Source organism: Medicago truncatula, chromosome 8 (genome assembly GCF_003473485.1).
Source record: "Medicago truncatula cultivar Jemalong A17 chromosome 8, MtrunA17r5.0-ANR, whole genome shotgun sequence".
In the NCBI taxonomy this organism is placed as follows: Eukaryota; Viridiplantae; Streptophyta; class Magnoliopsida; order Fabales; family Fabaceae; genus Medicago; species Medicago truncatula.
The window spans coordinates 46,976,594-46,993,634 of NC_053049.1; the positions used below are offsets into that span (position 1 = coordinate 46,976,594).

At 34.0% G+C, this 17,041-nt stretch overlaps 1 protein-coding gene across 1 annotated transcript; it reads left to right on the forward strand.

Annotated features, from left to right (window-relative positions):
• The first annotated feature begins 5,342 nt into the window (after positions 1-5,342).
• Positions 5,343-16,273, forward strand: LOC11413677 (zinc protease PQQL-like). Its single transcript, XM_039828634.1, has 21 exons — positions 5,343-5,718; positions 5,841-6,087; positions 6,453-6,578; positions 6,705-6,842; positions 6,935-7,069; positions 7,178-7,435; positions 7,546-7,683; positions 7,769-7,838; positions 7,947-8,160; positions 8,855-8,960; positions 10,050-10,283; positions 12,606-12,770; positions 12,850-12,999; positions 13,074-13,165; positions 13,905-13,986; positions 14,111-14,194; positions 14,277-14,393; positions 14,477-14,587; positions 14,798-14,878; positions 15,515-15,709; positions 15,803-16,273. The coding sequence occupies exons 1-21, from the start codon at positions 5,507-5,509 to the stop codon at positions 15,908-15,910; spliced, it is 3,063 nt and encodes a 1,020-aa protein (XP_039684568.1). The 5' UTR covers positions 5,343-5,506; the 3' UTR covers positions 15,911-16,273.
• Positions 16,274-17,041: the final 768 nt, after the last annotated feature.

The window sequence follows — 17,041 nt, forward strand, 5'->3', positions numbered from 1 at the left end:
TTGGACAAACTTCAATCGCGTGATTAGCCGACACAGAACAAAGGGAAATGTGTAAAATTTCAAAATTACTACAAGTAGTACCAAGTGCTGTCAAAGAGCGGCTATAGCAGAGAAGCACCAACAAAATTTGAACAAATTGCTATTGTTCCGGGATAAGCTATTAAGTATAAATTGTTGTCAAATAGTGACACTATAGCACTAAGGTACCGTTTGATCCAGTTTTTTTTTCCAACTTTTCTACATTTTTAAGGAGAAGTTAAATCAAACACAATATCAATAAAGTACCTTCGAAAAACTACTTCTCTGTAATGCAGGCAACCTTATATTTTATTTTTAATATTATATTTTTATTTATTTTTTTCTTCCATTTAATATTTTTTTTGAACCGGTCCATATAATTTTTTTTTAAAGGAAGATCAATTTAATTTTATTATCTATTTTTGAAGGAATTTTATTATCTTTTTATCACTTATATGTTTGATTTTAATATCGTTTAATTATCACAACCTCACAAATATTTTTATTCATGATGTCATTGAATGACACCGAATTTTATTCTCTTTCTTCAACCTCACAAATATACACACACACATTAGCGTTTAGAGTAATATTTTATGTTTGTATGTCTGTTTTTTTTTGTTATGCTAATGCGTATAATTTTTTTTGTGTTGCGTAATGCGTACAATTATTATTTTTATAAAATTTTGATTTTAATTAAAAGTACTAATATAGATGCCTAAAAAAATTATACTTATATATATTTTACACATTTATATTGTAACAAACTATGCATATCTTTTTCTTATTAAAAAACTAAACATATCTTTTTCAATAACACCAACAATGTAACAAATATAATATCATATAATATAAATTTTTATCTTTTTAAATGACACCAAAAATATGATATTCTTATAACAAAATTTGTTATACAGTATAATTGGAAAAGAAAAAACAAACTATTATCTAGTTTAGGTCAGTTGATATAGACAATGTATAAATATATGCAAGATCGCGGGTTCGAACCCCGGACACCACCAAAAAAAAATAATAAATTTAAAGTTTGTACAATATTTTGCCAAACAACTTTTAACTTAAAAATAACTTTAGAACTAGAAAAAAATAAAGAAACCAAACAACTTTAGTTTTTTCCTTAAAAAACTTTATTTTAACCTTAAAAAGCTTTATTTTAACTTTGTTTTAAAGTAGCTTTTAGACCGGAAAAAAATCTGATCAAACGGTGTCGAACAAGCCGCCTTTTTCTGCAATTGACAACACTGATGGAAGCACATGTAAACAGGGTGACGTTTAGAATGGACCTATGCATGAATGTGTCAATCATGGTCTTATGTATAACAACCTTTGATTTAAAGCTACTTTACACACTTTAATATTATAATCGTAGCAGATTTTATTTTCTTGCAACAAGCATGTGGCTAAAATTTAGTTAATTTTTTTTTTTTTTTTAAAGAAAATTATAGATTGTCCCTATAAATTAGTTAAATTCACGGAAAAAATATAAAATAGAGTATACTACTAAAAGTGCATTAAATTTATATTTTTTATTAATAAAGAGTACATTAAAAAAAAAATTGTAATAGTCATTTTGATCCATAATTGTATAACGATTGGTCACAATTGTCCTTCAATGTATCAAAATTTTCGAATAGGCTTTGATTGTACACTTAATTAGTCAAAATAGTTCCTGATATTAAAATGTTTCATTAATATTGTCATATCAATCATTCAATATAATTACTTTTTTTTAGAGAATAATTACTTATTTTTATATAAGTCTTTATAAATACTTATTTATTGTCATTTCAATCACTATGTAAAATGAGTTATTTAGAGTATTGAAAGATTATTTTAGCATTAGTGACTATTTAATTTTGACAAATAAAATGTACAATTAGAGACTATTTTCAAAATTTTGATACATTGATAAATTACTGTGAGTACTCAGACCATCCACAATGATGTGCACTTAATCTATTTAGCACCACATTAAATAGGTACTCCATTATGGAGTAATATATATGGGTGCCTATGGAGAATGGTGGCTATGGAAGCACCCTCCCTCTCTTCATTTTTTGTTGAAATGTAATGATATAGAATTATTTGTGGGACCTATTTAATAATTTATTTTGAGATGCTGGATGTGAGAAAATTGATACTTATTAAATATTACCGTAAATTTAATAATGTAAATATGGGGGACCCATTTAAGCATCCAATTCGGAGTGTTGTGTTGTGGATGGTCTTACTACACATTAAAAAATTCAAATGAGTATTAGAAAAAATTAACGTTGAAATGAAGCTTATATTTATACTACAAAACGTAACCATATGTCTCTTTGAAAAAAATGTTCCTTTCCAAAAACAAAATCAACTACAGTTGTAATATTCAAGTGTGTAAAGTAATACTAAATTAATGGTTGTTATTCATGGGTTCATGATGGACACATCTAAAAATAGGTCCATTTTAAACGTTACCTGTAAACAGATTTACAGGCAGTACTAAGAAAAGGATTGAAAATCATGTTAAGAGATGCAGCAAAGTCCAAAACATATATAATGGAGATGTTTTTCTCAATAAATGTGATTGAATAAAACCAAAACTGTTTTTCTCAATAAATGTGATTGACTAAAACCAAAACAAATTGCAACAAAGAAATTTTAGAAAACTGAATGTTGAACCACTATGTTGCTGGAAAATTGCCTTCACCGAAATTAAACTGAAGTTTCTGGGAAATAAACCACCAAGTGCTGAACCTTAGAATAAGCATGTAAATGAAGCCAAACATCGAACAATGGGCAATAGATACTCATTCAACAATATAGACAAGCTATGTGGCTAAACCATCACACAATTTATGTTTCTTCATGAACTTACAAGGATTTTAAAGAAAATACATGAAGAAACATAAATTCAAACAAGTAATATGTGGAAGAGACGCTCACTTTCAATGAGTCGGAACTAAACTTTCAACATAATCCCTAGCATGCGACCAAATAATTTTATTAGTAATTCCAATTTCTTCTACTTTATTGTCCACGCGGTTATAGATAAATGCTTTGCCGTCTTCATGATTTGCCAATACAAGCGTATCCCCAATCTTAGAAAGATACAATGGCAACGATCCCAACTGTTTAAACCCCGTTCCATAATTGTAGTAGCATGAAGGTAACTTGTTAGAATTAATTTTAAATAATTGCTGCTGAACTCCAAAATCCTTCATTTGCCAAATAACAAAATGGGTTTCCTCAAAATCATGAAAAAAATTAAGAGTGTCCCTCAAAACCACAAGTTCTGGCTGATACTGTGAAACCTTGTCAAAATCATGAGGAAGCAACACTTGAGTGTCTTAGAAATCGTGGTTGGGCCTAACACAACCCCACAAAACCGGCTTGTGAGGTGAGGATTGCCCTCCACTTATAAACAAATTGTCAGGCCAACTCCTAACCGATGTGAGACTCTTAACAGAGTGTATGTCTCAATGGAGAGATCCAATGAAAGAATCACAAGTTGTTCAATAGTAATACTACTATCATTCCAAACAACAAAGTTGCCTCGAGAAGAAACGTAATCACGAAGGACCAACCAGTTAATAGTACCACTCAAATAAACACCAGTGTTGTTACCGCTATTAAACTTGAAAAGTGGGAGGAAACATTGAATATATCTAGATGAATAATCCCGAAAGCTGAAAACTTGCACCATGGCACTACCATGCTCCCCCTCTATACGTAACTCTACCACCTTATAAGTTTGAGTTGAAACATCGTAAACAAAAGTAAAACTCGATTTAACGTACCTCGTATGGACATAAAAGATTTGAGATTTTGTCCTAGTAGTTGGGTTCCAAAGACAAAGGCCTAGAATACCCCTATCAATCAAACAAATCAATCCATTGCATGAACCAGCAACCCACCAAAGACGATCATTCTTCTCGATCAATCGATGGTAAGGATCGTATTGAATGGTGGTTGATGAATTCTCCTGTTGTTCGAGTAAACGATAAATATTTGGGAAGGTCATTACACTACTAGTGGAATACGGTAGTGGCATTGCCGCAAGGTGTAGATTTCTTTTCGATCTCTTGAGATGCATTTGAATGAAGTAAGGATCATATACGAGAGTGTTGAAAAACTTGTTAACACATCTAAATCGCATAAGAGGTTTCACGGAGAGCAAGGAGAATATTTCTACAATCAGTTCGTTGGGAAGCATCACCACCGCCACCAACTAAGGTCGCTTCTTCATTGAGCCGTCAAACTGAACCCTGATCAATAACGTAAAGCCAAAACGAAAAAGCCTTATCAATTTATGCATGCATCTATATACAATAGTAATTTTTTATATCTATTTTTTCATCAAATATTTTTTTACATAATATTTGATTATTTTATGATTTTTTAATATCAGTTTTACAAATTTTAATTGAGTACACTACCAAATTGGTCCGTGTTTATTCTCAAAATAATTTCTACTCGATTAATATTTCAAACCAGTCCTTATTTTTATAAAAATAAAAATAAAAAATAAATCAGGTATTTGTCTTTGTGTGTTTTGTCATATGATCCCATACCTAATTGAAAAACTTTTGACAAAGACAATAACTAGTATGAAATATTAATAGAGTCAATGACTTATTTGAGAATAAACAGGGATCGATTTAGCAGATTACTCAATTTTAACTAGAGGCATGATGTGAGTAAATGAAGGAGTTGGATTGCAAGATTCAAGTAGAGAACTCACACGCGGATCACTTATCTTTATAGTTTTTCATAATTTGTGCGGAAGGACTCTCACTTTTATTAAAAAGGCGATATCGTATCGAAGTGTATTGAGGACCACCGTTGACTGACTGTTTTATGTTTTGAAAGACATATAAAAGCGAAGTTAGGTATGTACTTGATAATCTCATGTCATATGAGGAAGTATCAGGTCAGGTCATCATCCAAATGACGGAAAAGTGTGTATTCGAATATTAAATACATAGGTCTTTCATCCAACTCTGTTTCATTTGATTTCACTATTTAATACATCGTTTTTTTTTAGGAAAAATATTATATTTTAGGAATTAAGTTTATTTTTATTTGTTTAAAATCTTGTTAACTATTTGTCATAATTACTTCATGTTTGAGAATGCTTGTTGTCATGATTAGTTATCATAAACACAATGAACCACCTAATCGTGTTCTACATAAACTCAAAAATAAATCAATCCAAACGTACATTTATTGGAGCGCTTACTCACAGGTCTTTTCAGCTACGTATATACATACACACGTACATAGTCGAGTACAAAACAATACAAAATCCACTTAAAACAAGCCTACACTCTGCGCAGAGTGGTTGGTTTGTAGTTATACCAACAAAAAACCCTCTACATACAAAGTGGTTTTCAAAAGGAATACACGAGAAAGGAAAAGAAAAAAGAAAAAAAAAAAAAATTCTGACAGAGTGGGGAAGTTTGGACTCTGGTGAGAGTGAAGAAGAATGGAATTACTTCCATCAGAAGCAGCAGCTCCGATCTCACGGAAACAAGGCTTCCGATCATTAAAACTTGTTTCGACCGACATGAACCAACTCCTCTCTGACCAACCCGTCGGCGTCGACTTCGGCACTCTCGATAACGGCCTTCGCTACTATGTTCGCTGCAATTCCAAACCACGCATGAGAGCCGCTCTTGCTCTCGCCGTCAGAGTCGGGTTAGTAATTCTCAACATAACTCGTCAACGTGTCTGTGCTTCGCAGATCATTTTTTCTTTCAATTGTTTATCTCTTTCAATTCCTCAATCGAAATTCTTGATTGTTATGTGTTGAATTGCAGATCAGTTCTTGAAGAAGAAGATGAACGTGGAGTTGCTCACATTGTTGAGCATCTTGCTTTTAGTGCTACAAAGAGATATAATAATCATGATATTGTTAAGTTTCTTGAAAGTATTGGAGCTGAATTTGGCGCTTGTCAGAATGCGGTTACCTCTTCCGATGATACTGTTTATGAGCTGTTGGTTCCCGTTGATAAACCGGAATTGTTGTCTCAGGCGATTTCGATTTTAGCAGAATTCAGTTCGGAGGTATTAGAGTCTATTTGGATCAACTTATTTAAGCTCATTTACCGACATAATCTCTTTTGAGATTATTTCAAAGAGCTTATGAATACCGGTTATGACATATCTATAAGTTGGTTTAAACTTATTTTTAAAAGCTTTCTGTGAATGTGATAGCTTGTGAAGACAGTTTACAGTTTACAGCTTATTTGAATATAGTTTAACTTTAGATTTTGTTTTAGAAATAACTTATGCATAAATTTTTAATTGAGTTGATTATCTAAACAAGACCTAACAACAACTTCGCCGAATTATGTTATGTTCTTTTTGGATTTTTGAATGCTTTATTTATTTCTAGTTTTTATTTGTTGTGATGAGATTGTTATGTGCAGATTCGAGTATCGAAAGATGACTTGGAGAAAGAAAGAGGAGCTGTCATGGAAGAGTATAGGGGAAGCAGAAATGCCACGGGGAGGCTGCAGGATGCTCATTGGACTCTGTTGATGGAAGGTTCAAAGGTACCTTGAACCAATTCTTTCTGCTATTAGTCATGTTAAGATAAGATGGTTTTGTATTGGAAGTTACATAGAGGTGATTTTTGGGAATTATATGGGTTGATGCATAAAGTGTTTAATTGATTGCAGTATGCTGAAAGGTTACCAATTGGACTCGAGAAAGTGATTCGGACCGTTTCTCCCGAGACTGTGAGGCATTTTTACAAGAAATGGTACCATTTATGCAATATGGCTGTCATAGCAGTTGGAGATTTTTCTGACACCCAGGTTCTTTTTGTTACTTATCTTCTTTTTATGCCATGGTTGTGTTGTTTGGTTAGTTGTTTCTACTGACCTTTTTCTCCCTTGTACAATTTCAGAGTGTAGTTGAGTTGATAAAGGTTCATTTTGGCCAGAAAATTCCAGCACCTGATCCTCCACCTATTCCAACATTCCAGGTTCCATCACATGATGACCCACGGTTTTCTTGTTTTGTTGAATCTGAAGCTGCTGGGGTAAGTAAGTAACGAATCATTAACTTTTGGCAATTTTCTGGGGTTTTTCACTAGTAATGTTGTCTTGCTTGGAAACTAACATGTTACTTTGGGTTTTCCCAATAACAGTCTGCAGTTATGATTAGTTATAAGATGCCAGCAAATGAGCTTAAAACAGTAAAAGACTACAGAGATTTACTTGCAGAGTCCATGTTCCTCTATGCATTAAACCAGAGATTCTTTAAAATATCCCGTAGGAAAGATCCACCCTATTTCTCATGTTCAGCTTCTGCTGATGTTCTAGTCCGTCCAGTAAAGACCAATATTATAACTTCATCATGTAGAGGAAAAGGAACTCTTGAAGCCCTGGAATCAATGTTAACAGAGGTGCTTTTACCATTGATCTGAGATACTTCATTTTTTCTTCTTTTTTTATATCTTTCCCTTTCCTTCTTTTCTCCTTTTTTCTTTCAAGATTTAAGACAGTTATATTTTAGGTTGCTAGGGTGCGGCTTCATGGATTTTCAGAGCGTGAAGTATCTATAGTTCGTGCGCTGCTGATGTCAGAGATTGAATCTGCCTATTTGGAGCGAGATCAAGTTCAATCCACGAGCTTGAGAGATGAATATCTACAAGTATATTATATTTCTTTGTTTACATTAAAATGGATAATAACAAACTGTGCATTATTTTGGATATAACATTGTTTTGTTCATGCAGCATTTTCTCCACAATGAACCTGTTGTTGGGATTGAGTATGAAGCTCAACTCCAAAAGACTCTTTTACCACGTGAGTTGATATATCATGTGCTTTTTTATGTCTTCTTAGTTCTGATATCAAATTTCTGGATGTATTTAGATATAATTTTAGCTATTTATATATATTTATTCCCCTCAGATATATCAGCATTAGAGGTCTCTAAATATTCTGAGAAATTACGGACGTCTTGTAGCTGTGTCATAAAGACCATGGAGCCCCGAGCATTTGCCGTTTTTGATGATCTAAAAAATGTTGTTAAGAAAGTCAATCTTCTTGAGGAAGAGGGTGGAATTTCTTTGTGGGATGATGACCATATTCCTGAAGAAATTGTGACTACAAAACCAAATATGGGGTGAGTTCAAAGGGGAACACCTTTCTCTATCTTGTACATTACACTTTCATTTGCCTACACAGTTCTTTACTCTCTGATTCTGATATGGGGCGAGTTCAAAGGGGAACGCCTTTCTCTATCTTGTACATTACACTTTCATTTGCCTACATAGTTCTTTGCTCTCTGATTTCTAGCGCACCTCATATAAAATCATCCATAGTGTAATTCCCACATGCTTATATTCATGTAATCATTGTTGGTGATATCAGTCGGTTATTCAACCTGAGATTTTCGTCCTGTTTTTCCTATGAGCTAACATTCACAGTTTTAGTGATTATCATGATCCATGAGGTCATTTTAATAGTGATAAGCATAAAATTTTAGCGGTTCTTCTGTAACTCTTATTTAGAGTTGAATTCATGTAGTGAAAATAAAGGAAATTTCCTTACTCGGCTTTCCCTACAGGAATCAATTGTTTATGCTTTTAGCTATTTTCATTTACTTTGCCATTAGGCTGTGTTTCATTAAAATCTTGATTGTTCTCAGCAGTAAGATGCCAGCGTTTATATGTTTAAGCTGCTTGGATTTTATATGCAATGAATGGTTTCATATATCAGTTATTAAACTATGGGCTAAGTGTCCTAATTAGATAATTTTCTTCCAGTAAAACCTATGTTTAGGAATTAACATTCTAATCTCATTTTTCCTAAATAAGGCATGTTGTGAAGGAATTGGAATACTCAAACATTGGAGCTACTGAACTAATTCTGTCAAATGGGATGCGGATCTGCTATAAGCGTACAGACTTCCTTGATGATCAGGTTTTGATTCTTCTAGTTCTAGGCATTGCTTATCATTAGTCATACATATTTTCTTAACCAAATTTGACCAATTTCTGTATCAATCTGGTTAGAATTTAGTATTACATTATTAACTGACAACTTACTTAGATTTTGTTAATTATATGATATGATATGATCCCTAATAGAGTTTAGTCAGGTCAAATTAGAACTTAAACTCGGGGGTGTTCATAAACCAAAACCCTAACCCCCGATCTTTGTTCCCGTTCTTCATCCCCTATTCCCCTAAGTTTTCTTTAAAACCCTAGAACTCCCTTTTGGCCCTAGTCAATTTCCAACTTTTGTATGATGAAGAAGTATGTGTTGTGTCATCTCCCCGATTTCGGCCCCCTCCCTCTCCACCCTTTCCACCAATCCCACCATCCCCTATCCCCTTTTAGTGCATTTGGATATCAGCTTGGATTTCAGTTTTAAGAAAAGGAGAAAAGGGCTCTTCATCCGTACAATAAAGTGTCCCAGAGGCAATTTGTTGGTTTGCAAAGGTGATGAGTCGGTCTAGAGGTTTAGGGCTTGGTAGGGGAAGAGAAGGCAGAGTTCATTGAATCAAACGAAAGTTGTGTGCTCTAGGTCCCTAGTTAATTTTCCATCTGCACTCATGCAGTTTTACCTCCTGGCATTAATCCATCTCCAATATCTGCTGAAGTGACATAAAATAGTGGACATGACATAACTTATGTGGCCTCAGTATCAATTGTACAATCTAAAAAATTAATCTATTTTTTTAACAAGAAAATTAATCTATTGTGTAACCAAAGTTACTGAAATATATTGAATAAACTTGATCTCTCTTCTTCTCTGTCATTGTAGTATAATAAACTGGAGCTTCTTTTTTATACTAAACCATACATACACATAAGCCACTTGTAGTGCCATAAATTTAGTTTTCTGTTTCGTAGTAAATTTAAATAGAAATAGCATACCGAAACATTTATTATTGGGCATAAGCTAGCACATTATCCCGATGAGCGGTGTTCCATTATTTTTGTGGTGTTAAAATTATGGCAGAAAATTATCAGTTCTAATCTACAGATGTGTCACAACTCACAACAGGTTATCTTCACCGGTTATTCGTATGGGGGCTTATCTGAACTACCAGAAAGCGAGTATTTCTCTTGCTCAATGGGACCGACCATTGCTGGGGAAATTGGTGTGTTTGGTTATAGACCATCTGTCCTAATGGATATGCTTGCTGGCAAGAGAGCTGAAGTCGGCACCAAGATTGGTGCATATATGAGAACTTTTTATGGTGACTGTTCACCTTCAGACCTGGAAACTGGCTTGCAGGTATATTTGATTTAATTAGCAAAATTATGTTGCTTTTTTCATTATATGATCACAACTTAAAGCAGTATGCAGTGGCTCACGACCAAGACAACACATTAAAAAACCATTGTTAAATTTTACAACTAATTGTTTATGTTTTAAAGTAGGCAGCAAGTATTTTTCATCTTTAAGTTTTGATCGATTACAAAGCAAGTATGTATTAGTAATCTTTTCCTGAATGCCTTATAATATTTCTCCTTTTTCTTCATGAATATTTTATAGACATAACATAACTTGAATATGTAAATTCCATCTATATTTAAGTTATAAGGTAATTTTGTTGTTACTGTAATTGTTAGCTATACCCTACTGCTTTCCTTTGCAATCGATCAAAACTTATAATTGTATTTTTTGCTTTTTCTGCTTTTTGTTCGGTTGGTAGCGATACGATTCTCCAAGACTATGTTACATACATGTGCTTGTCTCAACAACAACAACCACCAAACCTTATCCCACTAAATGGGGTCGGCTACATGGATCAAATGACGCCATAGTGTTATATCAAAAACCATATTTGGATCCAACTCATTGACCTCTAAATCTTTTCTAATGGTTTCTCGAATGGTTTTCTTAGGTCTTCCTCTACCTCTTTTAACCTGACTCTCCTCCATTTGATCTACTCTTCTTACAACGGCATCTACGGGTCTTCTCTCTACATGTCCAAACCATCTAAGCCTATTTTCTACCAACTTCTCTGCTATAGGTGTTACCCCCACTCTCTCTCTGATGGTGTCATTCCTAATCCTATTCTGTCTAGTCTTACCACTTATCCAGCGCAACATCGTCATCTCCGCTACACTAACTTTACTCTCGTGTTGGCTCTTAACCGCCCAACACTCCGTACCATACAACATTGTCGGTCTGACTGCTGTCCGATAGAATTTTCCTTTCAGCTTAAGTGGTACTTTCTTATCGCACAAAACACATGAGGCTCTTCTCCATTTCAACCACCCAGCTTGAATACGATGATTTACATCTGCTTCTATTTCTCAAACATTTTGTACGATGGACCCAAGATATTTAAACCGTGTAACTTGGGGTATGATATGATCTCCACCTTTCACCTCCAAGGTAGACCCACTTCTCCTTTTGCTCCTTTTGCTGAAGTTACATTCCATATACTCCGTCTTGCTTCTACTCAGGCGGAAACCATACGCTTTTAAGGCTTGCCTCCAGGTCTCTAGCCTCCCATTTAACTCCTCCCTCGACTCACCAAGCAAGACTACATCATCTGCAAAAAGCATACATCTCGGTGCTAACTCTTGGATGTGTTCTATCAGGACATCCAAAACTAAAGTAAAAAGATAAGGACTTAGGGTTGACCCTTGGTGCAGTCCTATTGTTATAGGAAAATCTACGGTATCTTCATCCTGCGTCCTCACACTAGTCGAAGCTCCCTCATACATATCCCGGATAGCTCTAATTTAGGCAATCCTCACCCCTTTCTTCTACGAGGCTTTCCACAAAATATCTCTAGGCACTCTATCATATGCCTTCTCCAAATCAATGAAAACTAAGTGTAAGTCTTTTTTTATCCGTCCAATATCGCTCCATCACGCGTCGAAGTAAGTAGATCGCTTCAATAGTCGACCTCCCAGGCATAAAACCAAATTGGTTATCCGTAACGCGAGTCTCTTTTCTTAGTCTTCGCTCAATTTTCCTTTCCCATAACTTCATGGTATGACTCATTAGCTTAAAATCTTCCGATCCTTGCATCGGCTTCGTTTTGCAATTGTTCCAAATTCAACCACTTACGTCGTCTTTATTTTCTCCCTTTCATCGTTAAACACTTGAAAGTGCCTGCATCTTAATATAGTCAAACAGCATGTGTGTGTTTAGGTTTGTTAGCCTACTCGTATGATATTCATTTTTTCTCTGCAAGTGCTTTCAGCCTCTCTGTTTCTGAGCAGCATTCAAATTCGTTTGGTCCCAGCTTTTTCAAAAAAGTATATTTTGATTACCTCATATCTGAGTCCATTATGATTCTGATGCATAACACAGTTTATTGTGTAATTCGGATTGTTTAACACAGCCTAGGTTCGTTAAACTTTTGGCTTGCACTAGTTATATATTAATCGAGAATGCATGCTTTCTAAAGTTAGATCTGTGGAAATTTGATGTGTCTAGTTTCATATTGGTCACATCTGACAAGTGTTATATCTTGTTGGATTTTTCACAAAGATTCATGTGGTTATGACTTCCACACTTTGGCACAGACATCAGTTCTATTTTTCAATGTGTGCTATCTTTTTTCTTATTCCGATAGTATTGTTTATTTTACAGCTTGTCTATCAGCTGTTCACAACAAATTTAACCCCAGATGAGGAAAATGTCAAAATAGTGATGCAAATGGCTGAAGAAGCAGTCTGTGCTCAAGATAGGGATCCCTATACTGCTTTTACAAACCGTGTAAAGGAGCTTAATTATGGAAACTCCTATTTTTTTAGGGTATAACATTTTTCTCGTGTCAATTTAATCATAAACTGAATAAACTACTCTTGACTTTCAACGTATATGTGTTATGCAGCCGATTAAAAAATGTGACCTACAAAAGGTTGATCCTCTGGAAGCTTGTGAATACTTCAGCAAATGTTTCAGAGATCCTTCAGCTTTTACTGTTGTGATTGTTGGGAATATTGATCCTACTATTGCACTTCCCTTAATATTGCAGTACCTAGTGAGTATACATCCACTTGCCAAAAGGCAGCAAACCTTGAATAATTCTATACCAATTGATATCTTTCCATGCAGGGTGGAATACCAAAGCCTCCTGAACCTATTATGCATTTTAACCGTGATGATCTGAAAGGACTGCCTTTCACTTTTCCAACAGCCATCCATAGGTACATCAGTGCATTGCATTCACAAACAGAAGGTGTTGGTGTTAATATAATTTGTGTAGTTTTGTACCTTCAGGAAAAGATGTGAAAATTTTGTTAGGTTCTCAAATAGACTATTTATGTTTTTTGGCGTAGCTCTACTTTTGGTCTCTAGTTTGGTTTTTTTGAGCCAATCAAATCCATCTATTTTTTAAGTTATGCAAATTAACCTTGCCGTCAATTTTTTATCACCAACCAAAACCCTTAAATTCTAATTTTATATCAACATATTTATGGGTTTACAATGAATTTGGGATATGGAATAATTTTGGTAGTTCAGAAGCCAGAAGTTTAGTGGAACTTTGACTGAGTTTTAAGGATTATACAGAACATTAGAGCAGGGGTTAATGAGATTAAAAAATTAGGTTTTCAGTGAAATCTGTTGTTTTGGTGACGGTAGTTTTCAAATGATTTAACTGATTCAATTTATGAATATCTTAAGTAAAACAATACAAATTTTAGAGTTCTAAGTAGGAGAAAAGTGATAAATGGACTTCTTTGTTTATGTCAGAAGGAAAAAAGAAATGACCATGCTTTAACATCATCTCGAAAAGGCTGTATGCTTTTTTCTATTGCATCTTTTTGATAATCTGGATGTTACGAGCATATTTCTATATTATGAGGCGTGTATGGATACTGAAAACACTTTTAAAAGATTCAGTGAATGCATCTTCCAAATAAACAATATATTCTTTGATTGTAGAGAAGTGGTCCGAAGTCCCATGGTGGAAGCACAATGTTTGGTACAGATATGCTTTCCTGTGGAGTTGAAGAATGGGACCATGGTCTGTGCTCCTTTCTTTCGTAGTTGTTGAATCCATGGAATTATATATAAAAACTTGTCTTGACTTCATCTTACAAATAACTCGTATAATCTGTGTTTGGTCATGTTTGGGGCATGACTTTCAGGTAGAAGAGATTCACTTTGTTGGGTTCTTAAGCAAGCTTCTGGAAACAAAAATAATGCAGGTTCTCCGTTTCAAGCATGGGCAAGTGAGTACTATGTGTTATCTCTATTTGCCTTCAGCCTTCTTATATGGTACATTATTTCTGAGGTTTCACCTCTTTGCACCAGATATACTCTGTAGGTGTTTCGGTATTCCTTGGCGGTAATAAACCCTCAAGAACCGGTATTGTTCGTGGAGACATTAGCATAAATTTCTCATGTGATCCAGAGATATCTTCCAAGCTGGCAAGTCTCCTCCATATGTAATATAAGCAAACTTTTTATGCTGTTATATGGTTAAAAATTACTGTCCTGTAAATCATTTGCAGGTTGATATTGCTTTGGATGAAATGTTGCGTCTTCAAGACGAAGGACCTACAGAACAGGATGTTTCAACCGTACTGGAAATTGAGCAAAGAGCGCATGAGAATGGATTGCAGGTTGATTTAGCCTTTTTATGCTGTTATATACACCGGACAAACAATTTCTCATTTCCCTATCTCAACTTTAAACAATGATAAAATTCAAAAGCTCCTTCTTCTCACATCTCTTTATCTACAATGGCATCTGGAATTGTGGATGAAAGGGATGGATCATGGAAGTAACATTAACGTCAAATTTCTTTTTCTTATTTTTATGTGCTCTTTCAGGAAAATTATTACTGGCTGGACCGGATTTTACATAGCTACCAATCAAGAGTCTATTCTGGTGATGTTGGCACTTCTTTTGAGGTTAGTGTCAATTACTGTCTTTATCTTTGTATTTTCCGTTTCAGTAAACTTAGATGCTGTCTGTTGCAAGGATGAATATTTGCATTTTGGTTTTCCCGTTGGAAAGGAATGGATTTCAACTTCTAATTCCAGTACACGTACTTTAGTTTTGAAATGAAGAAAATGCAGAATATCTCTCTATTTCAGTTGATGTTGAAGTTTTAGGGTTAGTCTTTTGAATCTAGAGGGAGGAAAATGATTACTCAAAATAATAAAAGTAATTATTTGTTCACACAAATTTGATTTGAAAATTAATTTTAAGAGATAATTTAAGTAACTTTAAATTACTCCGAAGATGTAATGAAGATATGATAAGATATTTTCCTTATATCCTAGTAGTCTGTTTTGCTTTGATAATTGAATGTGTTATTCTTTTGCAAGTTATGATCAAATAAACATTCAGTTTTTCTTTTCATTAGAAATTCAAAATTATATCTGTTCGTCCAGACATAAACTTCTTTTAATATAACGAAATTATTAAATTATCTATTTATGTGTTGCAATTGCAAATTGCAATGGCAGCATAGGTTATATAATCATATTTATTCTTTTTCGTATAGATGAGAAGTTATTTATTTTGCAATTATCCTGTTGCAGATTCAAGGTGAAGGGCGGTCAAAAGTCAGATCATCCCTTACCCCATCAACTGCACAGTTGGCACTACAAAGAATATTGCCTTATCCTTGCAAAAAACAGTATACCGCAGTGATACTTATGCCCAAGTCGTCTCCTTTTAAATTCCTGAAATCAGTATTCCAATCTACTCGAATAAATGGTGGCAGAGAAGCAAAGGTCTGTTCTTCTAGGCCTCTTGTGGAATGATTTATGCCTGGGTCATATATTCTAAACAACCATAATCGCTTGTCGATTTTTTCCCCATTGCAGATTTTAGCTGGAATTGCTGGCCTGGCAGTTTTGGCTCTTAGTTTGTGGAGACATTCGCGCAGTGGCCATATTAATAGCAGACATTTACTTGGCAGTGCCACAAAGTAGAAGTCTTCCAGCAATGTGATTCTTTTTTTCACTAAAGACAGAGCGCGTACATATCAACATTGTAAGAGTAGATTATGTAAAACACAAGTCAGTTATGACTTAGAAGGCAGGTTAGTTGTTAGTTGTATGTGGCCCTACTAAGAGCTTGAAATGAAACATCTATAGATTGTTTTGCGCTGCACTGAACCGCATCATGCAGCTTCACTTGAATCTTTACAAAATCAACTGGAAAATGGATGCCGGTGCAATATTGTATAATTGTATTTGAGTCTGGCTATTTTATAGTCTTTCACCAATTAATAGTTTTGGTAGACACAGTTCCTGGACTGAATAAGAAGAGTGCTCTTGATTCTTGATGCGGCATCTCTGTGCCATTTATTGGTATTCTTCTATTTATCTCATGGATTGTGCACTTCGAAGATTCTAAGAAGGGGATATGTGGGAAGAGATTTTACAGTGATGAGAAGTTTCTTCCTTTAAAAAAACATTCTGTTTTTATTTTTAGTTATAATTATAAAATTTAAGTTTTACTTTGTTTTCTGTTTTGAAAAATTTGTATAAAAAACTGTAAAAACATATGTATAAAATTTTAGGAACCAAATCAAAGCTAAATTTTCAGAAATTTTTTATTTACAGCTGAAAACATAATGAGCCAGAAGAGGAAAGCGAAACTATGGCATGTCCTATAATAACCTTATAGACCATTTACAATGGCAAAATATATTCAACAACCCTCAACACTCACTTTTTCAATTCCCAACACTCACTTTTTCAATTCCCAACACTCCACATCATTTTCTCTCTCTTAATTCAACACTCATTCAATTTTTACATCTCCAATGGTTTTTTCATTCAACACCCTACCCCACCACCTTTTATTTCTTATTCTTATTTAATTTTATATTTTTGTTTTTATAATTACATAAAATTACAATTATCGATTATAATTAAATTAAAATGAAGAAACACTTAACAATTTTTTTTTTTGTAAAAACAAAATTTATTTAAATAATTTATTTTTATTTTCTTAACATAAATAAAATGCAATACAACAAACTAAATAAACACTAAAACTTCAAAAGAAAGGCTAATACAAAGCTAATAATAAGATTAAGAGAGTGAAAAACTTGA

Excerpts from the sequence above, each read along its gene's own strand:
- LOC11413677 (XM_039828634.1), top strand. The coding sequence starts at position 5,507 with ATGGAATTACTTCCATCAGAAGCAGCAGCTCCGATCTCACGGAAACAA. Across the intron at positions 5,719-5,840 it reads GCTCTCGCCGTCAGAGTCGG|ATCAGTTCTTGAAGAAGAAG; the intron begins GTTAGTAATTCT and ends GTTGAATTGCAG. Across the intron at positions 6,579-6,704 it reads TGTTGATGGAAGGTTCAAAG|TATGCTGAAAGGTTACCAAT; the intron begins GTACCTTGAACC and ends AATTGATTGCAG.